This window comes from Dermacentor andersoni, chromosome 11 (genome assembly GCF_023375885.2).
Source record: "Dermacentor andersoni chromosome 11, qqDerAnde1_hic_scaffold, whole genome shotgun sequence".
Lineage (NCBI taxonomy): Eukaryota > Metazoa > Arthropoda > Arachnida > Ixodida > Ixodidae > Dermacentor > Dermacentor andersoni.
Window position 1 is genome coordinate 37,234,927 of NC_092824.1, and position 27,831 is coordinate 37,262,757.

The 27,831-nt window shown below is 45.9% G+C and overlaps 1 protein-coding gene across 2 annotated transcripts; it reads right to left on the reverse strand.

Moving 5' to 3' along the window:
• Positions 1–4,723: 4,723 nt before the first annotated feature.
• Positions 4,724–27,747, reverse strand: LOC126517862 (glucose-induced degradation protein 8 homolog). 2 transcript variants are annotated; one of them, XM_050167672.3, is made up of 4 exons: positions 27,435–27,747; positions 25,737–25,972; positions 8,814–8,999; positions 4,724–5,360 (listed from the first exon to the last, which is right to left on the reverse strand). In XM_050167672.3, exons 1-4 carry the CDS (start codon positions 27,466–27,468, stop codon positions 5,070–5,072), a joined length of 747 nt encoding a protein of 248 aa, XP_050023629.1. In that variant the 5' UTR covers positions 27,469–27,747; the 3' UTR covers positions 4,724–5,069. The 2 variants fall into 2 exon arrangements, with proteins under 2 accessions (XP_050023629.1, XP_050023630.1); XM_050167673.3 differs by having other exon boundaries at positions 4,724–5,348; positions 27,435–27,744.
• Positions 27,748–27,831: the final 84 nt, after the last annotated feature.

Consider the following 27,831-nt stretch of genomic DNA (forward strand, 5'->3'; position numbering starts at 1 on the left):
GCGGATGACATTAAGAAGTTTGCGGGGACAACATGGCCACAATTATTACATGACTGGGGTAGTTGGAGAAGTATGGGAGAGGCCTTTGCCCTGCAGCGGGCGTAACCAGGCTGATGATGATGAATTGATGCACTTGTACCCACCTTTGGCAGGAGTCGAACCCACTTGGACATGGGCAAACCGCCGATATCTCCGGGTTGGATTCCAAATGACATCTTGACGGTTGAGAGCCAAGCCCACGACATTTGGTAGGAGTCAAACCCTCCACCTCTAGTCGGGTCGACGACCTTTCATGTTAAGGCGCAGTTGATTAAGGCACTCGAATCCATCGCCCAATATGGAGTCATAGGCGAACCGGCCATGTCTCCAAGATGGATTCCATTCGACATCACAAAGGGCGAGTCAAACCCACTACAATTGGTGCTAATTGAGGCATGGTTAATGAAGTTAGTTAAACTAGTCATACTGGCGACATTTGGTGGGGGTTGAACTCATGACCTTTGGTGTTAATTAGGGTGAGTTAAGGCAGTTAAGGTAGTGTTAAGGCACTCTAACCCACGACCTTTCGTGGGAGAAAACAATAGGAAGTAACAATGCATTACAATGAAAGTGTCAAGTAACCTAATTTTTCCTTCATCTTCTTTAGCATATGCTAAAGTGACTGTAAACTTTTATCTTTATTTGGGTACTTCATGCAGTTTCTACGTTCTGTCTGGCTGCCTGGCTGTCAGTCTGTCTGACGTTTTCCCGCCAACATGGATCACTGGGTTGAAAACACCACGCTGTTATGATCAGAGAAGCGAGTTCGAAAGCAATCGTCGCCCAAACTTCGGTCATGGTTCGATTCAATATGTGTAATGGAACTATCCAGCCAGCATTTTCCCAGTGGCACATACATAAAGTTACCAAAGCTGTCGTCAAAGAGCTTCAGTGAAGACCAGCACAGGCTCAGTGACACTGAGCACTCCAAGTCGGTGTCAACGAGTTTCTTCGAACAGCGGTACTTACTCTGTTCCGCATCTGCAGTGACCAATGCCAAAGCTAAAGAGATTCGTTAAAGAGCCGCATGCTGCAGCCATCCACGTTGGTTCGGCAGTTTAGAATCCTGTTGCCTCATCAGAAGCGCCCGATGTGCAACCCTTTCGACAATGAAATATCCATTGAACCAAGTATGTGGAAGAACAGTTAGATAAAAACATATATACATTGTGTTTATATATGTCCATTACACAGAGGTGGCCCTGATAATGAGATGGAAATTAAAAGAATAAAAATGGCATGGAATGCATAAGACAGACATTACCAAATCCTGACAGGGAGCTTACCGCTGTCATTAAAAGCAAAAGTGCACATTTATTGCATAAAACAGGAGTTTACCTGTGGAGGAGAAATTTTGAAGTAAACAAAGAAGCCAGAGAACAAGTTAAGGAACACGAAAATAGTGATCAAACAAAGAATTTTAAGGGTAAGGTTAAGGTTAAGAGACAGGACAAGAGAGGTGTGAATCAGAGAGCAAACAGCCTAGCCGATATTCCAGTCGAGATTAGCATTAAGAAATGGAGATGGACAGGCCATGTAATGCGTAGTGTAGATAACCGGTGGACTATTCGAGTTACAGAATAGATGCCGAGGGAGGAGAAGCCCAGTCGTAAGCTGCAGAAAACTAGGTGGAGTCATTGGGTCATGGAGTACTGGAAGCCCAAGTGAATCGAACCTGTCTTCCTCGACTGCTGGAGATGCTTTCCTCTTGTGGGACATGCTCCAGCGGACGCTCAAAAAAAGACCTACCGTTGCATTCTCATGGCATCCACTTCTTGGCAATCGAACCTGATGACTTAATATATGACCTTTACTTCCTCCTTGGACTCCACAGCGCATCGCTTTTAGGAACTCCGATATTGATGCGTGACCTGTTCATATTTTATGGTGAGTGTGACCGAGTTGCACACAGTTTACAAGAACTTCCAGTGTGATGAAGACATTTTAGCTCTTATGGACCGACTGGTGGGAATAAAAAAAATTCCAAATTACATTTCATAGAAAAACCTTACGAATAATTAAGTTACCTTCACCACATTACATTTGAGCCACTAATTGATTTCCAATCGCATTAACATAGGTATCATCCCCAAAGGAAGCGTTCGAACTGGTATCTTATTGCGTTCACATTCTTAGGGTACTTCACACACTTTCTGGGGGCCATCTATCTATAAATCGTCAATCAGAAAATTGCAGGCCCATGAAAAATTTCCAATCCATCTTTCTGTTGCTAAGATGTGGTACACAAGCATTTTTAAAAGCTTCAAAGAAGCTTGTGAAACCATGTGGAAAGTGGGCTGTGACTAGTTGCCTGGCACATTTTTTTTTTTTTTTCAGTCTTCAACGCTTGGAAAATCTTTTATGTAGTACGTATTTAGCACAGAAAGATGCATCAGAAAATTTTATGATGGCCTACCATTTCTTGATGGACAATTTTGCTCTGATTATAAAATTTCATTAGTAAATAAATAACTAATGATGTAATGAGGCAAAATTTGAAAAACTGTGACTTGCTCCAAGCAACAGCAAACAACATCGCCTTGGTTCACTCCAGCTACATGGCACTTGCATATATCTAAATTTTCTCACAGTTACGTGGGACACTCTGTAGATGTACTTTTCATTGGCAGAAGCAGTACATTTACGAAGGAGGAAATAGGCAGCGTAAACGAGCGATTCCAATAACATGATCTTCGAGCGCTGAAGAAATGGCAGCCGTCTGTGTTGTAGAACACGAAGACTGAATCAACGTGGCTGAAAAAGTTTTGACATCTATGTAGTAAAACAAAAAAGAGCAAAATAACCATGGATCTTAAAAGCTGGCACTGCAGTCGCCTATGCAGTAGAAGAACAACTGTAGCCCTGCCGAGTTCATCGAAATCACTTTGAAAGCCGGATTATTGCCATTAACAAGTTCAGATCGGCTGAAGCAAAATTAAACAGGATCGCGCTGATCGGCTGATCCCATCTAAAACACCTAATGTATTTAGAGCAAGCTTTGGCTTGGGAGCTCCAATCTAAGTACATGGGAATGGAGAAATAGCTTTTTCTCAACAGCCACTGCAATGATTTCGACAATATTTGTTGCATTCAAAAGAAGAACCCAAAGTATAGCGGGAAGTGGGATTTGCAATTTATTCCACTATATTTTTTCTCAAAAATTCCAAAACTTCAAGAAAGACAAGAAGTCTTTATCTCTACCTCAGCAACAAAAAACAAAAAACAAACTGTGCCCACTAATGCATCTAAGGGGACAAAATTGATTTATTTAGACACTGCTCTGACATATACCAGTAATTTGCGAGCAGGACTTTTACAAAATCTCTCGTAAACATTGTAAGAATGTCAGCAAGCTTTGAACTATGCATCATATTTGTTCGCATGATGTGCTGTTTACAAATGTTTACAAAATTGCGATCTCCGATTTTGGTGTTGAATTACAGATTTGTTAACTTTGTGCTCCGAATCGTTTTGCCTTTTTGGCAGTTTTTGTGAAATGTTCGAGGTACTAAGTCAAAATTATGCCCTCAAAAGTTGCATCAATTTACTTTCTCTCTACAAATGGACCAAATTTCGGTCACACCAGACAAGAGGTCTTAAGTGGGCATTTCTGCGCGTCACAAGGATTTGAATAGGGAAATCGGAGCCAGCCCCGTGGTAAACGTTTTTTTAAAAAACTTCTGATGAGACAGATTTCTCGCGGTCCTGTAGAGCTTGGCTTATCTTGCCAGAATTTCACGGTATGTTGTTATAATCAATGTTCAGCACGCACTCGCCCTTTCCAATGCAGCAATGCATTGGTATATTCTGCACATGCACAAATTCCATTTATGCATGGAGGCACAATGCAATTCATTTGTACATAGTATTGTCTACATTTAAGAAGGCAGTTAAAAGTAACTTCTGTGGTTCTGTGGTACGGTGTAATAGGGGGTTCTCTGGAATAATTCTGACCACAAGGGGGTCTTTAAAGGGTACACTAAACAGAAAAATGATTTTGCTGTGTTGGTAAACCAATTGGTAAACCAAAAAGATCACTCTCACTGCGAGAAGAGGACTGGTAAGCTAGAAAGAGTGCAAGACAAAAGTGGCAGCACCGCCATGATGTTCCCGCACCAGCTTGCCATGACGTCATGGATTTTGATAGTGTCTGCTAGGGCGTAGTTCATTCTTTATCGGTAAAAATCAACTACAGAGTTCTAGAAAGGGGCCGAGGACTGAACATGGCAAGTTTCGCGAACACTTACCGAGCCAACGCCAGCTCAAACGGGAACAAAATATTTTGAACCCACAGGGTCACATTGACATGTACCGGCGCTGGGGAATTTTCAAAGAATTAAAAAAAAATTGGGGGGGCTTTCTTTTTACTTGTACTGATCTACTTATTATCGCAAAAGTAAGAGAAATGGAGTTTTCGACGAATACCTTATCTTAGCTTAGGTTTGGGTGGATGTCTCATTTGCCCTTTATGAATTCTTTATCACTCTAAACAAACTTGGCATTTTTATTTGGCGTCCCGTTAATATGCCCCCGATGCATGGTACACGAGCATTTTGGCATTTTGCATGCGTCCGAATGTGTATTGCGCAGCGAGGATCAAACTCACGACCTCAAGCTGAGCATTGAAATGCCACAGCCACTGCACTACTGAGGTGGATTAAAAGTGCAATGATGCAGCTGCTAGTGCAAGCATGAAATCATATTTATTATGTCAAAAAAAAGGGGTGACATCTGCCAACTCCTCCCTCCCACCCACCGGGTATAGTGGATAAGCCCTCAAACAGTACCACTTCTGCGGGCTTGCCCGATTGTCGCACAACTGAAGTGCTTTCTGCAGATGTGCCTGGTCGTTGCAGAAAAGGTCACCTTGCTTCCCCACACACGTGCAGAAGATGGGCAGCAGACGGGCGATTGAAGTGCAGCATTTTGTCCTCGCGCACCGAGCTTTCATCGAAGTCAAACAGTGCAGTAACCACTTGGGCAAAGAACAATGGGCATCAAACGGTGTGTCTTTGTCGCTCCTACTACTACTACTGCTGAGGGAACGGGTCGGCCAGTTGTGTGACTCTCGGATAGCGCAACCGTGGCGCCCCCGGCGGCAGCTGCTCCAGCTGGTCCTGTGCCCAGAGCAATAGGCGCAGCATTACGGACAGTTGTGGCCGCGTTGCATTCTGGTCCTCCAGCAGGGCAGCGTTCACTTCACTGGCCACCTTCTGCCGCTGCGATGGGTGTAGCAGGTCCCCAAATGGGCTCGACTGTGGCTCCTCAAACGCAAGCAGTGCCAGAGTCCGCTCCAGTTCAGACAGCACCTGTGCAAAGAGCTAACGGTACAGTCATGCTACAATAAAATGCGAACACGAGAAAGTGAACTGGATCACAAGATTTCCCTTTTTATATCTGCCGTTGTGTTCGACACAAGGAGTGATTAATTCACAGATTCTTAACTTTAGGTCCAGGGTGCATTTACAGCACAACTACACCTTGATCACACATCTCGCTTTAATATAGTTAGGTGTAAGTGGTGACCTTTATCAGTGTGATAAAATTAATGGTTTGAACAGTTTTGCCAAATTCATGTCTTAGCCAGTTCTCAGCATACACCACGCACTTTACAGGCTCCACAAGATGTCATTACCAACACTCATGCTCTCAGGTATGTCTCCACTATACTAAATGCGTTACTCAAGGCCATTGTGTGGTGGAAGTAAGATGGTTAAGGCAGAAAGCTGAGCTAGTTGGTTTGTGTAGTTTGACATATCTGCAGCACTAGCATATACAAACAACATGACAACACGATGGCTCATCCAGTCTTCATGTTCAGTTTTTCCGTAAACTACAAAAGAAAGCTGTTTCCGTTTACGGAAACTATTCCGTCAATGTAAATAGGCTAACGATAGTAGTGAAGTGAATGAGGCCCCAGCCAGGCTTTGAAATCTGCATACGTTGGAATTTTCAAAATGCTAAAAGAGCTACACAATGATGGTTCTCAAATAAGCTACTTGGCTCATACTTTATGGGAAATCAGCAGACACTTATTTTGATAGCATGGAAGGAAGATGGCACATAGCTCAAGTACCAACTGAATGATTAGGCTCAAACGGTATACAGTCAGCGAGCAATTTTTCAAATGGCCGATTATTCAGACACCTCCGAGGCCCTGCCACGCATTCCATAGAACCAATGCATAAGGATGTCTGAAATTTCAGATGCTCAAACTCTGTCGTCGAATTTTACGGACTTTTGCACGACACCAGGACTAATACAGCATGAATCGAAGGCCCCATCACCGCCATTTTGATTATCTCGCAGCCTCAAACCAGCACTCTCACATGCCAAGCTGCTAAGGCCGTAGACAATTGTGTTTTGCCACATGTTGATGGGTCCATTTGACGAGCTTGGAGCGAGGTCGAGTGATCATATTGTGCTGTTGTACGCTCTGCAACGCCAGACCTAGCTGCTTCGATGATTGCGACCGAACGTCTTGCTATGTGGTGTCGTGCTCCTCATAGAGAACAGTTACTGTGGTCATCTTTGCAAATGATTGCAAAGCACGCAAAGCACTACAGTAGGTTGACAATGGAAAAGAAATCGGCCTTGCCACAAATTGGCATCAGCAAGGAGCTCGGCGTTTCGAAGCATATGATCTTGGATTTCCTCAAACATAAGATCTTGGAAGAGACTGGAAAATCAACCGTGGTCAAAAAGAATCAGGGAAGTTAAGGTGTCTACATGAAGCTCGAGAATGCTCTGCTTGTGTGGTTAAATGCCATGATTGCTAAGTGGGTGCTGGTCTTGGGTTGCATCTTGAAAGAAAAGGCGCAGGATCTTGCGCTTCAAATGAACGGTGAGGACTCCAAGTTCAGTGACGGGTGGCTGATAAATTTCTCAAGAATTGAAATGACCGAGTTCAAGAAGATATCCAGCGAAGGCGGCGTTGCCGATGATTCAGCCGTCGCACAGTATCACTACGGAAAGCTGCAGTCTTTGTTATAGCAGGCTACACCTGAGAAAATTTTCAACTGTGATGAAACTAGGTAGTTTTACAAAATGCTCCTGGAGAAAACACTTGCGTTTGCTGACGACCCTTGCCATGGTTTTCAAACACTGCAAGGAACAGCTCACCGTCCTTGTCGGCAACAACATGTTGGACAGTAAGGAGTTTCCAATGCTTGTCATAGGGAAGTAAAAAAATCCAAGGTGTTTGAAGGGGGGCAACCCTACCTATTCTGTGCTAAGCAAACAAGAAAGCCTGCATAACACAGCAGTTATTCCAAGAATATGTAGGCAAGATGGACAGAAGGTTCTAACACCAAAACCGAAAAGTTTTGATATTTGTAAACTGTGCTCATTATGGACACGTTTAAGGACCTAAATGCTGTACAGATGGAATTCTGCCACCTGAAGTTTCTTTACATGTCACGCGTGCTCAGCCGCATGGTGCTGTGCTCTGACAATGCAAAACTTGCAGCGTTGACATTAGGTCAGCTGTCAGCAAGCTTGTAGACGCGTGGAAGATGGTAATTCAAGACGTGTTTCTCAACTGTTTTTGGCATGCAGGCTTCACACTTGGCATTGAGATGGCGATCAATAACAGCGTGCCCGATCAGTCCCCTACCATGACGAAGTGCAGCTTCCGCACTGCTTTTGTGCAAAATATAAATAGGATTTACCGATCCATTCAGTAAATAAAAGCGTGCTGACATAGTAAGCATTTGTTTATTGTTTTCTTGATACCCTTCGATAATTAAACATTTGCTTAATTTGAATATTTTTTTTTTGGTCTCATGAAATCCAAATTAACAAAGTTTTACTGTATATGAGGACTGATGATGAAGACACACAAGAAAATGGTGCTACATGTATCTAATGTTGAATTTCAATGGCAAAGTCGGAGTGGCCGATGGACTCCGCGAGCGAGCACTCGACGCTGGCGTAGAGCAACGCCTCGAAATCTGTGAGTGGAACACAACCGGCGCCGCCGGAGCAAGGCGGAAGCGGAACTTCTATCACCGAGTTACCCAGGATGCCTTGCGTGTTGTCATTTTCTTCCGCTGTTTGCTCCCAGCATCGCCGCACCGGTCACTTGTCTCTTCGGCGCCGTTCACATGTTTTTTTAAAAGTGCGGAATAGATATCTCGCCAAGCGTGCAGCAGCTTTTGATTACTCACGAGTCGTGACTGGTGGCGCCTCCCAGCAGACAAATGTGGTAAAGGAAATACGTCACGCAGAGTTCCGGTCCACTCCGCCGATTTTGGCGGAGCATCTTTTTCTGCTCCACGGAGTGACTCTCGCTCTGAATCCACTCCAACTCTCTCATTGGAACACCTTACATCCGCCCTCACTCTGTCATTGGAACAAACTTGCTCTGAAACGAGCAGAAGAACTTGCTCCGACTCCGCCATTGGAATTCAACATAAATTTGCTGTTGTCCAATTTTGGTGTGAAAAACAGCGAATGTAGACACATGTAGCCACATTTTATTGTTTTTGTCATCAGTCCTCATATATACCCTCTGAGCATAAACAAAGATTCAGTTCGTAGTTCAGTGATGTGTCGTCTTCCTTCCGTCCTGTCAAAATAAGTGTCTGCTTATTTCCAAAGGAACTATACAAGAGCCACGGAACAAAACATACAGCCTAGATAGGTGCCTCAACTGAATTAATCCTGTTTTAATGCTTAAGCACAAGGAATAGGACAGTTGCCATGTCCTAAATTTTCCTTATTTAACCTTCTGTCCTAATGTACCTAAAGTTACACAAGATCTAGCTTGTCACCTGTGGGTTCTCCTCCCCGCACTCGCTGAGGTGATCCTGGGCGTAGGCGAGCGCCTCCTCGGTGCGCCCCTCACGGATGAGTTCGATGAGGTGCTGCTGCCGCAGATGGAACAGCAGGCACCGGTCATTGTCAAGCAGCTCAGGGCGTAGACCATTCAGCAGGGCCACTGCTTCCAACACTCGGCCCTGGAGTAGGAATCAATGGCACACAATCAAATCACAAATTATTTCAACATCACATGTACATACAATGCTCATGAATTCAAATGCAAACGATTCCTAAACCACTCCAGTGCATCATTTCAGTTCCAGATTCACCTGCACTTGTAACGGTGGCTTATTTCAGATTCCAATACTCCATGGGCAACTGGCAGATTCAGGCAGTATAATAATGGCAGAGATTAACAGTGGCGGCTGGCCAGAAGAGCAGCATACTGTCATTTGGAGGCAGTAGCCTGAAGCTTTCTTTTTCCTTGCTCTTGCCTGGACGATTGGGCTCATCTTTGGCGGCCATCACAAGTGCCCTATACTAACGCCGCTACAACTCCATGCTTCGAAACCAGCGACTGAGTGATTACGTATCACATTTTCATGCAGGCATAAAATGCATTCACTGCTGTTCGAGTTTCATTTTATGAGCACTGCACATGATGTTTAGGGCACAGCCAAAGAAGCCACTCATTGGCTATACAAGGATTGTGCCGCTTACAGTGCAGCAGTTCTGCCGCTTGTTTATGCAGAAGGGCATATACACTTACAAAATTTTAGTCAAATCGGGCTTATTGGCACAGAAGCTCAAACTGTGACCACCACATCACATTCTTCTCGGCCACCACGAAGACCGAGAAGACTATAGACTATGCTGTGCCAGCCAGAAGGTGTTGTAAAATCATAAGTAAAGCCAGCAAAAGCTGCATAACACATTGCGATGTAACCATAATAAACCTACCACTTGGTACTTTATTTAGTTTACTTGCGACAGTTTAAACCTCCTATGTCTGTCAAGTTTCCGTTTAAACAGTTCCACTTAAGTGTTAACTGTAACATACTGAAACATGCAAGCGGAGTTTGGATGAAGAGGAGAACGAAGCTGGGCTGGGTCCCATGGGGCGCTGTGAACTGCTTTCACTGAGCGATACCTTCGCATTCTTCATCTTGTAAATAAATGCCATCCATCGTCACAATATGTGCGTTGTGCCACCAACAGTGAGGATTGTGGGGATGCGCGACTCTCACGCGTCCCCCGATACGTTGTTTTCCCGCATAGCTCCCGTCTCCTGTAATCCGCTTCGCCGTGTGGCCTGGGGCCCGCGGCGGTCGGTGTGGCTGAAGCGCAATACGAGAGATGGCGCGAGTGTTGCGCTGCTAATGCCACCTCATGGTGGGGTTATTTGGGTGCGGAAAGGAGAAGGCGCTTCCTCTTTGGTTCAGGATCAGAAAGCTGCACGGACATTCCGCGAGTACGCCGATCCGTGCTTCTGTGAGACCGTCTCGTGAGGCCTCATTCGAACGCGCCACCGTTCGCGTGACCATACGCGCGAACGACCAAGCGTTGGGATACATCATGGGGCGAACATATTCGCTCGGTATCCGGTCACGGTGAGCCGGACTTCTTAAATTTGTCGCGCGCCCACCGGCATGTTTTGGGGATAGCAACTCGGCTAGCAGGCATTGATCTATGAAAGGTGCAATAAATGCCCTTGTGATTGTTTGCACTATTGTGTTGTCGTTCCTTTGTTTCAAGAGCACGGGTCAGAATCCCACAATATTTCTCCAAACTGAAGCTAAGTACAGGATATCTGCTAAATGAAAACTACTTCATCATTCCTGGGCTTCAGTTTCCCCATCGGGATATGTGCTCTATACTGATTAATTAGAAAGATGATGAATAAAAATTAGTTATAATAATTAGCTGACATCACTGCAATTTGTTTTGCAAGTTGTGCCTGCCTCTTTGAGCAGTTCAAGTGATATGACTGAATTGCAATATTTGCTACAGGACAGCTTTAATAAGCCTGTTTTCAATAATATAGATAGCCTGGTATATATGATTATCTATGGATAGCCGCAGAAGCAGAGAGGTAAAGCACTAACCTAACTCAATGAGCACAGTATCGAATGCAATGTGTGGAGGTGGTAACTTCAGTTTTAACTGTTTGTGTGCTGTTCTTTCTCTTTTCACTTCAGTTCCATTCTAAACAGAAGCACGAGGTTGGCGCATCTCCACACACATAAAACTTAAATGCCGCATGGATGTCCTTGGTTTCAATTACAGTAGGCCTCCTTAATAGCTTAATTCACTTAATGAGCATCTCATTTCCCCTTATTCTCTTAGCCTATTGGAGGCGGCAGTAAATGCAACAGGCTGCTTTTGAAGACGATGCATCTAATTCATATAAGGAGCAGGGATGAAAAAAGTAAGTCAGCTTTTCAATGCCACAATGACAGGTGGCATGCCTGGTTCCTTTAATCAGAGTGGTATGTTTGAGATCCAGGAAATAAAGTGGGTTTGTCCAATTAAAATGCCAGAAATGTGCAGCTGTACTCATTGTGTAATGACTGTCGACAGTAATCTAACTGCCAACTACAATGCCAAATGATAACAGGATGCAGTATATCCTGTTGTAATCACTGCACCCCTCTTAAATCTCTGAAGCAACCCCCACTATCTATAGAATCCTGGCTGTGTTGCAATGACTACCCATCAAGTGGCCACACCCATTGCGAGGGCATCTGTTGCAGATGGCATGCAATCGCTTTAAATAATTTAAGGATACACACTCCTTGTGTTACCTAGACACATCCATTGTGAGGCATTGGCCAAGGATAGGCAAATAGCAATATAACATTTGCAGCTAGTGCTGAAGTTGTCGTTTCAGGTATGTACCCAGTGGCCCCTACTGTCTCTGCTCAGTAAGACAGCAGCCAACACAAACCTAATGGCAGAAGCTAACAGACAACTTGGGTCACGGGGTGTGTGTGAAAGAGATTGGATACATATTACAAAGTAGACGAAATTCCCAAAGAATGCTAATTGCATTTAAAAACAAAGAGGGCAGTGATGGAACCAAGGCTGCCACCGAAATGGCGCAATCTATCAAGCACGTTGAGTACTCACAATGCAGATGGGGGTTCTAACCCGACCTGTGCGCCCTTTCCTAAGCACACCGGTACAGTAAGGGGTCACGCCACCCTCCGGCAGCAGGCATACACCCGCTACCTCTCTGAACCATTCCAGCCAAGTGTTTTATACACAAGGCCATGGCTCAGGTGATATTCACTAGGTTATTAGGTGTATATGTGTTTAGTGAGTACAGCCGTGTGTGACATGTCGCCATAGCGATAACTGTGGGCAGTTGGGCAAGAGAAAATATTCTGGGACACAGAAAGAATCGTCAAAAGAAAAGAAAAATGGAGGCTGACGGTGAAACCAAGGCTGCCATCGAAATGGCACAATCCATCAGGTCTGCTTTGCATATTCTCAACACATACGGAGTTTGTGACCCGACCTATGCACCCTTTTGTGCTGGCACACTAAGCGGTCTCGCTGCCCACTGGTGTCCAGTAACTAATCATATGTACAATAACTAAATTGGACCACAAAACTTATATGTTCATAAAAATAGCATACTTTCAAGCATGCACTTTTTTCCCGCACAACATACACGACTAGAACAGCCTGCTGCCCGAAGTTTTCATGCCTCTCTTTTTTTTTTCTAATGGCTTGCAGAACTTCTTACATTAGAGATGGCCTTTAGAATGTGTCTGTAGTGTATGGTCGTGAAACGTTTTTTAGATTTTTTGTGATTTCCTTGCTTTTCTGAGTTGTTGCTAACTAGAAAAGTTGTGAAGTGTTCGTTACATTGCTTTGTATGTCTATAAAATGTGTTACATTGGTGCTTTCTCACTACAATAATGCCCTAAAGGTGCTGTAGGCATATGCGTAGTGTATGCCAATGGATGCGCCACTGGTGGTGGCCTTGCGAAGAGTGCTCAGGAAAGGAGCCAGCCGCGCGCCGCAGTTCTCTGTGTTGTTGATCGTGCTTTTCTGTCCTTTTCACGTTTTCAGAGCAACATAAGCAACACCCTTCGCATGTGTGGGGTGGCAAAAGCTTCAAGGAATCTCGAAGAACTGTTGCACGGTGGGTTGCTCAAATATCGGCAAAAATGTCTCGGCTATAGGGTTCTAATCATTCCCCGCAAAGCCTCATCAGTGGGAGCAACGGTAGCAATGGATCACCGCCGTTCGCCGGGAAGCTTCCTGTTCTCATTGCAACACTCGGAGTTGGTCAACGTCTCCATGACTACATCCGTGACTTCCTGAGGGGAAGGCAGGCCTCGCTACGAGTCGGCTCCCGGCAGTCGGCGCCAGTCGAACTGGGCGACAGGGGTCCGCAGGGCTCGGTGATATCCCCTACCCTCTTCAACCTGGACATGATAGGACTGTCCAGGCAACTGACTCGAATCGAGAACCTCCAACATACCATCTATGGAGATGACGTGACCATGTGGGTGGCAAAGGGGAGCAAAGGGCAAATCCAGCACACTTTACAAAATGCGATCCGAACCACTGAGGAGTGCCTCAAACCAACAGGCCTGCGGTGCTCGCCGAGCCAGTCTGAGTTGCTGCTATATACCGGGTGTCCCAGCTAACTTGAACCAAGGGTTTAAAAATGAAATATTGGAGTCAGGAGAGTGAAACTAACTGCATATTGGTGATAGGCATTTGGCGCACCACGGGAAATTTTTTGTATCGCAATTACTTAACTAGTAATTAAGATAATTTTTTTAAATTTTTTAATATTGACTTTAGACACTAAATGTGATTCGCAAAGTTGGAGAGCACTTTCAGAAACCCGCATTCCATTATTCGCCATAAAGAAAACCTTACGTGTACCTCTTTTTCCGAGCTCGAAAGAAAGCCCGCGAAATACAAAAAAAATCACGTGACGAGCACATTTGCGCGTCGCGATCGTGCTGCTCTCAACCGTGCTTTCAGTGAACGAAATCAGCTCCGGCCTTTATTCGACGGCCCCGTTGCAGCGGCAGGCCGATATCTTGGCGGGGGTTTTTCGTCCGCGTCAGCTAGTTGGCACCCGGCGACGACGACTTAGTCCCAATCTGATAAGATACTGAGATGGCGAGTCTGCTTTGTCACTCAGAAGCAAAAGAGAAATACAGGGAATAATGTTTCGCCGCGAGGTGTTGGCGGCTGTGTGTTGCAGTTTCCTAATGAGGATTTTGAAAGCTGGAAGCAGCGGTGAAGCACAGTTTGTCGTGTGCTCTTCTTATGCCACTCTCATGCGAGACTGAATCTTTGGTGTAGTGATTACTAGCACTGCAGACATGCCGTTTACAAATGAAGAGAAAGCAGACATGGTTCTGGCTCTAGGTGCATGTCATGGGAACAGAAGGCGCGCTGCAGACCTTATGCAACAATGGCACCCAGGCAGGCGGCCAAGTTCAGTAACGATCCTGCGTGCCTTCGAGACGCTGCGACGGATGGGCAGTTTTACGTCCACACGACACAGAGCACCTGTTTTTGACGAGGACTTCGAGACGCATATTTTATCGCTGTTCGCTCTGGAACCCCAAGCAAGCGTGCGCAGCGTGAGCGAGGATACCGGAGTCTCCAGGTCATCAGTTTGGCGAATACTGCGCAAACACCGCCTGCATCCGTACCACGTACAGCTTCATCAAAATCTGTTGCCACGGGACTTCCAAAACAGGACCGATTTTGCTAATTGGATTCTGATAAAGATGCAGGACGACCCGGATTTTTTGAACAAAGTGATATGGAGTGACGAAGCTAGTTTTTCGCGCAATTCACAGGTGAACCTGCACAATGCTCATTACTGGAGCGATTCAAATCCCTACTGGGTTTTACAGACGCAGCACCAGTACCAGTGGTCATTTAGTGTTTGGTGTGGACTTTTCGACGGTAGTTTGATCGGGCCTGTGTTTTTCGACCAGACGCTGACAGCAGATCGCTACACCAATGATATCCTCAGAGGACCCGTTGACGACTTCCTTTCGGATCTACCGCTCGCCAGGGCCACAAATGTGTGGTTTCAACACGATGGCGCCCCCGCGCACAGCAGCGCCAAGGCTCGGACCTGGCTCGACGCAGCGTTCCCGCAGAAATGGATAGGACGACTAGGTCCCGTGAACTGGCCAGCCAGGTCTCCTGATATGACACCTCTGGACTACTTTTTGTGGGGTCATATCAAGGACAAGGTGTACAGCACACCAACTTCCACACCGCAAGACCTTAAAGACAAAATAACGGAAGTCTGTTTAAACATGCCTGAGGCTGTCATACGAAATGCAACGGCTGATTTGGTTACAAGATGCCATAGCTGTATCGTCGCACAAGGTGACCTATTCGAGCACTTTTTATAATTGGTAAGAAACCGAAATGAAATGGAGTCAGGACAACCGCATGCCACGGCTGTCATCGCCGCACAGCCAAGCCATAAACCGCCACTTTTATTTTCTTTGCAACTGGCAAATAAAACTCCTCTCATTTGAAAACTTCGAGCTTGGCAGTCTTTATCGCGACTGCAAAGCGCAGCGCACTCGCTGCAATTTACACCGTCACGCGCGAACTGGCTGACACGGCCGAAGAAACCACCACCAAGATATCGGCCTGCCTCTGAAACGGGGCCGCCGAATGAATACCGGAGCTGATTTCGTTCACTGAAAGCACGGTTGAGAGCAGCACGATCGCGGCGCGCGAATGCGCTCGTCACGTGGTTTTTTTTGTATTTCGCGGGCTTTCTTTCGAGCTCGAAAAAAGAGGTACACGTAAGGTTTTCTTTATGGCGAATAATGGAATGGGGGTTTCTGAAAGTGCTCTCCAACTTTGCGAATCACACTTAGTGTCTAAAGTCAATATTAAAAATTTTAAAAAAATTATTTTAATTACTAGTTAAGTAATTGCAATACAAAAAATTTCCTGTGGTGCGCCAAATGCCTGTCACCAATATGCAGGTAGTTTCACTCTCCTGACCCCAATATTTCATTTTTAAACCCTTGGTTCAAGTTAGCTGGGACACCCGGTAGACCCAAGAGACGAGAGCCCAAACCGAAGGGATGGGACACAGGCGCCGACCCATGCGTCTACCTGTACACCACTGAAGGCAACACCATTCCGGTGGTTGGTCACATCAAGATGTTGGGCATGACAATAGAGGCGAATGGCTCGAACACCATCGCAGTCGCTAAGCTCACCACGAAGGCCGAGAATGCCACACGCCTACTGAGAAGATTGGCCAACCGGCACCACGGGCTCAAGGAGGGCAACCTGCTTAGACTGGCACAGGCCTTTGTAATCTGTCACTTCGTGTACATTGCGGCCATGCACAATTGGTCCAAAGTGGAGAGAGACAAGCTTGAAATGCTCCTGCGTAAGATAGCCAAGAGAGCCATGGGTCTACCCATGCACACATGCACGGAGGCACCGGACACATTAGGCATGTACAACACGCTGAGCGAGATTGCGGAGGCATAGAAACGAGCGCAGATCACCAGGCTATCCGGCACACCTGCAGGCAGATGGATCCTAGGAGAAATCGGTGTTGCACCTCAGGGGATCGAGTGTAACAGCCACGGGCTAACACCCGACCAGTGGAAAAAGGTCAGGGCAGCCCCTCTGCCCAGGAATATGAACCCAGAGCACAACTTCGACAGAAGACTTGCTCGAGCCAAAGCACTCCTCCGACAGACAGCCACGTCCGAGAAAGCATGCTGCTTTATGGACGCAGCCATATATCCTGGCAGACGAGCCTATGTAGCAGCGGTGGTCAACAAAGATGGCACAGTCATCAACGCGTGCACGGTCCACACTGATAGTCCTGAGGTGGCCGAGCAGGTGACCACCAGCCTTGCACTCCTGGAAGACGATAAAAGCTTGGTACACTGCGACTCCAAGAGGGCAATTTTCTCCTTCGGAATGGGGAGCATATCCCCGACCGTCAGCGAAATACTTCGTACTCAACACCTCACCCCAGACTACATCAACTGGTTCCCGGCACACATAGGACCATTCCAGGGGCCGTTCCCTAACCTCAATGAGACCGCACACGAGGCCGCACGAGACCTAACTCACTGTGCAAGCCCGGACTCCCTCTCGCCAGGATGGGAGAGCGAGCACGACCCCCTCGTCACTTACAACGATCTCACCCAGCACTATAAATTAGTCAAGAGAACCATGCCGCTACGACACAAAGCACTCAATAAAGCACAAGAAGTCACATACAAGCGGCTTCAGTCGGGCACCTACCCATGCTCGGCCTTCCTGCACAAAATCTTTCCAGACCTGCACCCTCACAATGCGTGTCGCTTTTGTAAAGATATAGCTAGCCTTGCTCACATGCTCTGGGGTTGCCCCCTGGCGCCGGGGGCCAGGACCACCAACGAAGAGTGGGACCAAGCTCTATGCAGCTCGGACCTTGAAGCAAAGCTCTGGGCTGTCCATCGGGCCCGCGATGCAGCGGAAGGACATGGCCTCTCTGTCCCGACGAGCGGCCCGCTGCGCGCTAGTCGTGCGCACCGAGGGACCTCAAGAAAGTTATTCATCCATCCATCCATCCTTTCTTTTGTCGTGTCGGTGTTTTTTGCACTCAATCATATTTAGACAGGTAAGCAGCAAAGTTTGTCTGCAGTGCAGCATGCGATTTAAAGGCATTTTGCTAAATTTCTGAATGCCGCTTGCCACTTCTACCATTTGCCGCTTCTTTACCGCGTTGCGCTAGCTAGGCAGCCCAGCCCAAACTGCACAAATGCATCGTGTTGTATGTTAAAGCTACTGAAACTTGCAAGAACTGAAATCGTTGGTTTTATGCGGCCTGGTAAATCCTTGCACCGGCTCTCATGCACTTAATGTTTTTACATCTATTTTATGCGTGGCCTCGTGCATGTTGAACTGTTGCTAGTTGCTTCATGCATAAATGTAGCTTTTTTTTTTTTTTTTGAGGTGCGAGGATTTTCACACTGCCGCTTTTGTAAAGGGCCTAAATCACGCTGTGTCTTATTGGAATGATACCAAGCAAGTGCTTCTTTAACGGCTTTATTCTTTTCACCTAAGGACATCCTAGATAATGCGGTTTCCTGGGAAATGCGTTAGGAAAATAGGTAGTCCAGGGCGAGAATTGCTAATACTTGTTGCATATGATATTTCTGTTCCATTTTCGCAGAAAATTTTGCGTCACATTTGGGAAGTCATCACACCTCTTTGCTGTCTGAGTAGACTTATAGCACCGAGCGATTTTGTTGTTTCACAACGTTGTCTTTTTTTGCATGTGAATTTTGTACTAAATTGAATTCTTTATTATGCTTACACCGCAGAGGACTAAACCCAGCCTTGCCTTTAAATAGATCATGTGGCATCCCTCTCTAGTAACATTCGAGAAAGAAAATAAAAACTACTGAAAAGTTGGTCAAACTAGCTTTGTACGTTTCCAAGCAGCTCCCTTAGGAAATTTAAGATTGCGAAAATGGCAGCGGGAACAGCAGTTCATCCATGTATGCAGCAGAATCGCAGTGGCGGTATAGCGCCGGCATGCGCTCTTATTAACCCGTGCATTTGGCGGCTTTGCTGACTATTATACGAATTTCCATCAATAAATTTGCAATTACTCTTCTTGAGGCGACTGACAGCACTTATTTGGCAATGTCACATGTATTCATCGGCAGAAAGATCACTACGACATCTGCAGACATCGCACTGTGCGGATTTGTTTGAGATATAAGTCTGCACTAACGACGTGTGCCTATTATTGAGGTACAGAAGCAGCATTATGGCAAAGGTCGAACTTATAAAAAAAAAAAATGATCAGGACATTGCATTACTCAACAGAACCTAGTGGCTAGTTAACATGAGCTCCACTTTGTGTAAATGGGGTTCATTGTGTTTGTCTGCGGGATGCACCTGGCACGTATGTGAACCGAGTGGTCCCAAACACCGGCAACATCGTGTTCATGCCTGCTCCCATAGAGGCCAGCGCCTTCCCTACAGCTCTCACTGCAGAAGAAGCAGTCTGGCACCTGAACAAAAGAGGAATTTCATCCGCAAACTTCAGCCATCCTTGCTGCAAAGAGTAATCGTCTGCTACTGCGCCCGAACGTACTGTTGGAAGCACCTGCCAGGTGGCATCAAATAATTATACAATATTTGGTTAATCCGTTGCTTCAACAGACAAATTAAATTTAGAAAAATAACACATACAAACCAAATGTCAGCATGGTTTTGTTTTACTTTATACTGTAGGAAGGGAAATTCACCTCAGTTTCGTCTGCTTGTTCCCTCGTCGTGTACGCAGACAATGAAACTATGTCATTTTTTGTGTTTCAGTGTTGCGATCATGCTTTTTCATGCTCTCATGCCCACCTTAGTGCTGTGATTCTGGCACTGACTTATACCGATAATCAGGTGTCCTTGTGCACAGCACGCAAAATCGTCCGCTGCGCAAATTGAGACAAACGCAACAGCTTGCGTGCGAGACCATCACCAGAAGTGTGCCATTCAGCAAAAACGCAAGTGAGAGAGAGAGAGAGAGAGAGAGAAAAAAAAATGCAGATCCAGTGACATATGCAGGGTGTCTACCAAGTTGACATTTCCAAATTCCCTGAGTTCTCCAGGTTTTCCCTGAGTGCCTTTGCAAAATTGTCCGAGTGATGCAGAAGTGTTTTATGTCAAGACGACCTGAAACCAAGTTGCCTGATGCTGTCACTCTTTAGTAAGCATACGAAAAAAAATTTTTTAAACACGACTTAACCCAATTTGAATACTAAGGAGTAGTGCTTATGTTATTCAAAAATAGAATAGAAGGGAGGGGTTAGTAAATGCACAGCAAATAATATGTTTTATATGTTGTGAGTATGCTTCACCAAGTAACATTTCTGTACGGAGGTGAAGCTGACTTTCAGGAACTGGCATTATGCAACGCACCGTGCTTTCCAAGCTTTCCGCAAAGGCAGAGTCTGCGCCATTGCTGACAGCAGCAAATTCTTTCAATGAAAAATACTGCACCCAATGGCAAGAAGCTTCATAGCGAACGTCGAAGCAGCTAGGCCTAGCGTTGCCGCAGTGGTGGCTACGGCTGCCAGCGGATCTGCGTGCAAGAGTGCCGGTTTGAGGCGGCCAGGTAATAAAAATGGCAGCAGTGATGGCTTTGATTAATGCCATTTTGAACCTGCAGTCACGGCAAAACATTGGGAAAATTGGATGGCGAAGAGTTCCTGCGTACGAAATTTCAGACATTCTGATACATTGACTCTATGGGGTACGTAGTGGCGCCACAAAGCCATCCAAATTATCGGGAATCCGGAAAATCAGTCGTTGACTGTACACTGGCAACTCCTCCAGCCGACGGCAGGACGTCAAAGGCGATTCATTACGATTCTTGTCTGTTACTCCAGCCAGCATTACCGCGACTTTCGACCCTTTCAATAAGATTACAGCTAATTTTCCCTGATAGAGGTACAAATTCCCTGAGTTTTGCCTAAGTTTTTCCAGACTACTCAACATCCCTGAGAATTCCCGGTTTTCCCGGTTGGTAGACACCCTGATATGCATCACGCGATCCTCCAGCTCCGGTATGGGAAAACACAGAAGGAATTTTGTTTGTGGAGGCTAGATGGGGCAAGTGGAGAGAAAGAGAGAGAGATTTCCGCAGAACTATTATGTTATAGAGAGAGAGAGTTATATTGGCAGTGCTCCTTCAAAATACTAGCCACCTGCAGCTGCATAGCGAGAACCCTCCCGAGTGTTTTCTGTCAGCGAGCTCCCCTACTGAAACCATAAATTTGCAGCACTTCAAATATTTCTATCTCTGCTATTAATGAACTAATTTGAAAAACCCTTGCGGTAGAACACTCCTTAGAGAGCACTAGCAATTTCCAGCGTATAACAAAAATTTGATATGTGGCAAGGTGGGCCCTTTAAAGGGCACTCCCAATGGTATCCGGCTACGTATGTTCTGCACCAGTTGTAGGCACCCTGTTGCAAATTTCTTAAGGCGGAATTGCATGGCACGATTTCAGGCATGATTAACGCGCGCGTCATTTTGACAAATGCCCAGCATGATCCGTCACGAAATCGCACCGCCGTGTGCTGCTGCTCGGAGTAGAAAAAAAACGCCTCGTGCAGCGTGTCCGCCAATCAGGGTTCAGGTAAGTCACGTGGCATTTTTTTTTGGTTTTGTCACCAGATGGCCTTGTTCTCTGCGCATCTCTAAAGCCCCTTGATAATTTGAAAGTAGCGACAGTCTCCTCCTCACGGCGCTTTCCTCCTCGATTCTCCTCGCCCGAAGGCTGCGCACGGCGCGCTTTTCCTCCTGGGCTCCCGCAGACGGGCCGCAGGATTCCATGGAGGCGTGTTATTTTGCGCCAGTTGCACGCCCCAGCAGGGGTTGAAAATTTTTAGAAATGCGAATAACAGCATCGATAATGCTGGAGGCAACGTTTATGAGGAGGTTGGTCTTTTCTTAAAGCCATTAACGGGGTATACCGATGTAAAGGGAGCTTTGAAGCGAGTTCTATACTCCAGACAATTTTTCTGCCACATGATCAGATGCTTTACTTCGCGTGTCTGATCTAGTATTGCTTGTGACACATCCCTATGTGTGTGGCTTATTAAGCGAAAGCCTTAGACCTCTGTTTCAAGGTACCGTTGTGAGATACAGAAAATATCATGGGACCGAAGAAAGACAGGAAGCGAACCAAAGCATGTGCACCCACGTTATGAGATGATTAATGATTAGCAAAGTAATGATTGATTAGTGATTGGATTAAAATGAATTCGGGTGAATGAAGTGGATTAAGGTGCATAAAGGAGGACTAGGTTGGATTAAGGTCGATGAAGGTGCATTGAGGTGCATTAAGGACGATTGTAGTGGATTAGGGTGGATTAAAGTGCATGAAGAAGGATAATGGTGGATTAAGAAGGATTAAGGTGCATTAGGGATTATGGTGGGCTAGGATGAATTAAAGTGAATGAAGGAGGATTAGGGTGGACTACGGTAGATGAATGTGGATTTGGGTGAATTAAGGACGATTATAGTGGATTAGTGTGGATTAAAGTGAGTGAGGAAGCATTAGGGTTGATTAAGGAGGATTAAAGTGCATTAAGGAGGGTTAGAGTAGATTAAGGTCGAAGAAGGTGGATGAGAGTGCATTAAGGAGGACTTCCATGGATTAAAGTGAATGAAGGAGGATTAAGGTAGATGAATGTGGATTTGGTGGATTAATGTGCATTAGGAGGATTATGGTATTAATCGGTCTTATAATACTCAATGAACCCTAATTCACCTTAGTCCACCTTAATGCTCCTTCATCCACCTTAATACAACCTAATCAACCTACATCGCCCCTAATGCACCTCTGCCTACCCTATACGGTCTTAATCCTCCTTTATTAACCCTAATCCATCATAATCTGCCTTAATCCTCCTTCATCCACCTTAATCCTAATTCATGCACCCTAATCCACCTAAATCCCGGTTAATAGTCCCAATCTACCCTAATCCACCTCTATCAAACCTAATCCAGCTCCATGGTCTCTAATCCACCTTAATTCATCCTAATCGGTCTTAATCTTCCTTTATCAACCCTAATTCACCTTAACCACATTAATCGACCTGAAGCTTGCTTTATCCACCTTAATCCTCCCTAATCCTTGTTCATGCACCCTAATCGGTCTTAATACTCTTTCATCAACCCTTCACCTTAATTCACCAAAATCTGCCTTAATCCTCTGCCACCCACCTTAATCTTTATTCATGCATCTTATCCTTCTTAATGCACTCTAAGGCACCTTAATCTTCTTTAATACACTCTAATCAACCTTAATCCTCCCTAATCCACTTTATGTCAATCACTAATGATTCATTAATTAACTTGGGTAATCATTCTCTTATACAGGGGTGGACATGCTTTGGGTCATCTCAGGCCTTCCTTGGGTCACGTGATACTTCCAGTTTACAACGAGACCTTGAAAGATAAAGATCTAAAACTGCCTTAAAACTTAAAAAAAGAAAACTCAATCTAACTAACTCAATCTAAGCTAACGCTCATCACCTGCAATACCACGGGTATACTTGCAGCCACTCATTTTTCTAGGGCCCAAAGCAGAATCTATAATGCTGCACTTCCGACTGAATAACAACTGTTAGCGACGTGCGAGGTGATGGAGCCGCCCCAGAATATTAAGCATACTGAGGACAACCGCAACAAAAACGCTGGTGAGCAGGCCAGAAGAATGAAAAAAAAAATGCAGCATTATGGGATGCTTTGCTACGAGCTATAAGAAAGACGCCTCAGCTCGCAAACAATGCTGTTCTTTGTCGGAACAGAGTTCTTTCGGCCAATGTCATTCAGCCACTGCCACCGTTACTAGATAGGGTCCTATCTAGTAACGTTGGCCACTGCTTCCTGCGCAAGCCGTCACGCTTTCCTTGTGGTATCATAAAAACGGCCTAACCATCTCCAGGCTTCTTGCTGCAGTTATATGCGCAACAGCCCGGCATAGCGCTAGCACATAGAGCAGGAAACACAGCCTACAATGCTCGCTACGCCTAGCTAAAGCGTCGAGCCAGCCATGTTTAGGAGGAAAATGGCGCGAACAAAAAAGAAAAACACAAGCAAAACTCAAGATCCGCGCGTTTCCAAGGGCAACGGCAGGGAGACCAATCGTCGTGCAGAAAAACGGGGGCAAAACTGGTTGCCGCGGGGGAACGCACAAGGGGCGAGGAGGTCGCGCAGCGGCGGCAGAGTTCCCCCCCCCCCCCCCCCAGAGAGTGTTGCTACTTTCAAATTATCAAGGGACTTTACGCATCTCGACAGAACCTCCTTGGCGCATTTTTTTTTCTCAGCAGAACTGGCGCGTGCGTCAAAGAAAACGCGTGCTACCGTAATTTCGTTCATGCATCGTATTGGCTCGCTCATCGTGTTCACCTAAAATGGACAAAGCAACCTTCTATGAGGCCCTAATAACTGAAGTGAAGAAGCGTCACATCCTGTGGGACTTATGCGACCGCAACTACAAGAACAACATCAAACGTGACCAGGCTTGGCGAGCTATAGCAGATGCCCTCAGCATACACGGTATACTATACCAAATCTGTACATAGCGTAAATACACACTTCAGAAAAAAATGTCGCTGTCTAATTACGCTAAGATTATTTTTATTGTAGTGTTCTGTAAGTTTAAGCGCATATTATATATACGGTAACAGAGACAATTCGTGTCGTTGGGAGTTATGTTGTCTGGCAACCCAGAAAACACGACGCAAAAGCGCCGCTCCATTTTTTTAGTACGGGTGCTCGCGCATCGGCGGCAACGCGGGCGCAATTGCCGCGTGTCGCGTTTTTCGCTTGCAAAAAACGCGCCATGCGGTTCCCACTTTATTCTTGCCACCACATCCGGCTTTTCCGTAGTCAATCATATCAGCACAAGCTCCATTAACTTTTTGGGTGCCAAGTGTTTTTCCGAAGTGCCGTGAAGTCAATTTCTTTCAAAGTAACAAACACATCAGCAGGCTTTTAGTTCAAATGCTAGTTATTAGTGATACATTGCTGAATATTTTACAAACTTTTTATATCTGAAAACTCAACCAATAATTAGGACATGCAGATTAGTGTTCCTCTGGCAACGTGACTTCTTCGTCGCCGTCACTGTCCCTTGAAGACACCCCATAATCAATATCGAAGTCCTCTAACTTGGAGTTCAAAAGAAGTTTTTGAATTTCTGCATCACTCATTTAATGCGCAGGCTTTTTGTGCTCGTCCACTACGTCGTAAAATGAGGGACATGAGCAAGACTAACAGACTACAATCTTTGTGGTCCCGTCTGTTGTACAAAAACAAAACATACCATAAAATTTTGGTTTAACCAACTTGTCAGTAGATGGTGCAACTAGTCCATGGATGTTTCATGTTTGCAAATTATCTCGGGCGCAGTCGAGTATGCTCGAGCATGGCATTAAAAAGGTTAAATACATCTGTACTTTCAGAAACAGTTCAGCCAATACTGCAGCTCGCCGATGTTTTCACGAGTGAAGAGTGGCAGCAGCCACATTGCACTGTTCACTTTACACAGTGCACATCTTGTGCAGAAAGATTTTGACAATATTGCCAGCATTTGGGAGGGAGGTAGTTCAGGCTTTGCACAAGAGGTGCCCAGTCTCACTTTGCACAAGCTCAGAACTTGCGCTGAGCTGGCATGAACTATTGTTTGTAAGGTGCATGCAGGATCAACTGAAACGAACTGTAGAAGAGGCAACCACTGAGTAGCTATACCTGGGGACATATTCTTGGGCGATCACTTATGGCAATGGTACCACTTCTACAAGATTTCACAAAAGTCAGCCAACGAGAGCGTCTTCCTTGTGTATGGCAGACCCTTATGCGCATGCACCCAGAGCCCATCCTTGGGAAAGTGAAATTACCTCCAAAAGTGATCATCCGAGAATGTGTCCCGTGTTCTACATGCCACATGTACTGCCCAAGGCCACCTTCACCAATCCATCGTGGTTGCTCAGTGACTATGGTGGTCGGCTGCTGAGCTATGAGACTACTATGAGACAGAGAGAGCAAGGACAGGACAGGAAAGGCAGGGAGGTCAACCATACCATACTATGAGAGACATCACAGTGGACGTCTAGGGACGTCATTTTTACCGGTAGGGTTCTCTAACATGCAGCACACATAAGCATTTTTGCATTATGCTTCCACAGCCAGGAGCTGAACTGACAACTTAGTGCACCGCAGCACACTGCCACATCCACTAAGTCAAAGGGGAGTCTAGGGAAGAAAGAGGATTTCTGAAGGTTGATGAGAAGAGAAAAAAAAAAAGGAGTGTACGCATCCTCTGTGAGAACTTCTGCAATACAGAAACACACAATGGGATAAAGACAACGCTTGCCTCCTGCAGACAGTCACGTATCCGGATGCGTTCGTCAAGCGAGTCAAGTGACACAGGCGGAACCACGCCAGCTTCGAGCCGGAACTTGTCAGCAGCCTCCTTGAAGCCCTCGGTGACCAGGTAGTCCATGACTAGCCGGTTCAAATCACTGCGGTGCAGGTGGACACCATCTAACCTCTCCAGCCACTCCACCCGACTTGGCTCCTCTGTGCTGGGAGCTGCCTTGTCACTAGACCCTGCACAGTGTCCAACACCACCCTCTGAGTTAGTTTGCAATACAGTTAGAGCTCAACGGTGTTAGCAGAAGTTTACAAGCCTGCACAACTATGAAGATTGTGGTAACAGAATTAACAGATATTAACAGAGCATTTGCTTGGAACTTTAATTTCTCTGCTCTCAAACCACCTCAATGCTGAAAGTGGTTTGCCACCTGTCTCGTATCATCACCTCCTGTCCCTAGATCAGGCAGCTCTCAAACACTTAGGCTGTCTTATCAACCAAAGGCTGTCTGAATTTCTCACACAATAATCGTTCACATCTAGCCTCATGATCAAAGGAGTAGCTGGTCTTCGTAAAAATCTAGAATAGATGTACATGACCCGACTGCATTTCGAAACCACGCCCACATTGTTAAAAGCATTTAATTATGGGTACTTCCAGGTTCCCTTGAATTGCAACAAAATCTATGCGTGACAGGTCTGCAATCTGCTTTCACTTTCACAAAGCACGAGGAACCGCAACTAAATATGCCTACATATCACTGCTAATTCACGATGCAGTTGCTTTACCAAGTGCACACATGTATTACAAAGAAAACCTTTATTCATCGGTTCCTTGGTTCTTTTAGGCCACTATCAAGCGCTTAATCTGCACAATATCTGAAGTTCAAGCTGCTTTCACCGCCTGACATAAGTAGCACAGCCGAAAATTGTTTTCAAATGCAGGACCATCTTCTACCTCACATATAACTTTACTACGTGTAGAAAGTTTTAAAAAAGGAACAATGAGACGGTTGTGGGTTGTTCTTGGGTACCGCAATCAACAACGAATTTCAAAGTAACCACTTTGAAACCACAATCAAGAACGACGAAAAACGTTTCAAGGCAGGTTCCTTTTCACCGTTTGACGGCATCCTCTGCTTTCTTCGGTCGTGCGCCGAACTATTATATTGCCCCAACGCAACGCGAAAGGTTTTCGGGCGCGCAAACGAAAAGAAGCTCGGCTGGTGATTGAAGGGAAGTGCTATCAATGTGAGTCGCACTACCGTTCAAGTATCAGAGGCGAAGGCCTTGCGTGCGCCACATACAATTACAAAGTGAGCGCGGGTGTTCGCCCTTTCACTGCTCCTTTTAGCGACAGCTCATGTTACCAAACACCCATAACTTATGGCCTCGAGAGAGAGATAACACTCGAAAGGCGCCCGAAGCATGCGAGAGCCTTTTGTATATACGATTTATCTCCCCTTAGACTTGTAAATCCAGCCTTGCTACAATGCGCCCAACTACGTCGGACACATATACATTAAGCAACCAGGCGTAATGAAATCTGGGAGCTTTTGGGCATAAATTGGCACCACTACTACTTCCTTCGTGTTGGCACAACCTAGGACTGCTTGCTCATCGCACGACTGAAAAGTCGCGGTTGTGAAATGTGACCAACTACCGTCTTGTTCTAACTCACATATATTTAACTACTCACTCGATTTGCTCAGAGATGTCGAGCTTTGACTCATGGCTGCGGCACAGCTAACCCAGCTGCTCAGTGCGTTGTAAACTAGCGCGTCCACAAGACTGCTGCTGCTGGCTGCTCTCGGACCTCTCAGCGAGTTGTGGGGGTCAGGCAGCTAGTCGCGACGATGTCGGCAACTCACGGCACACTCGGCGACATGCACAGATACATCATAATTCGTTTACAAGGCTCCAAACTACCGCACAGGCAGAGTTGCGCGCACAAAAATACAGACGACGGTGTGTCTCGTGCGACTAGCAGCAGAGAGCCTAGCCCACAGCACACATACACAAGCAAACACGACAAACGCACGCACATACAGCAGCTGTCCCACAATTCCGCACTCCTTTAGCGAGTGCAAGATGGC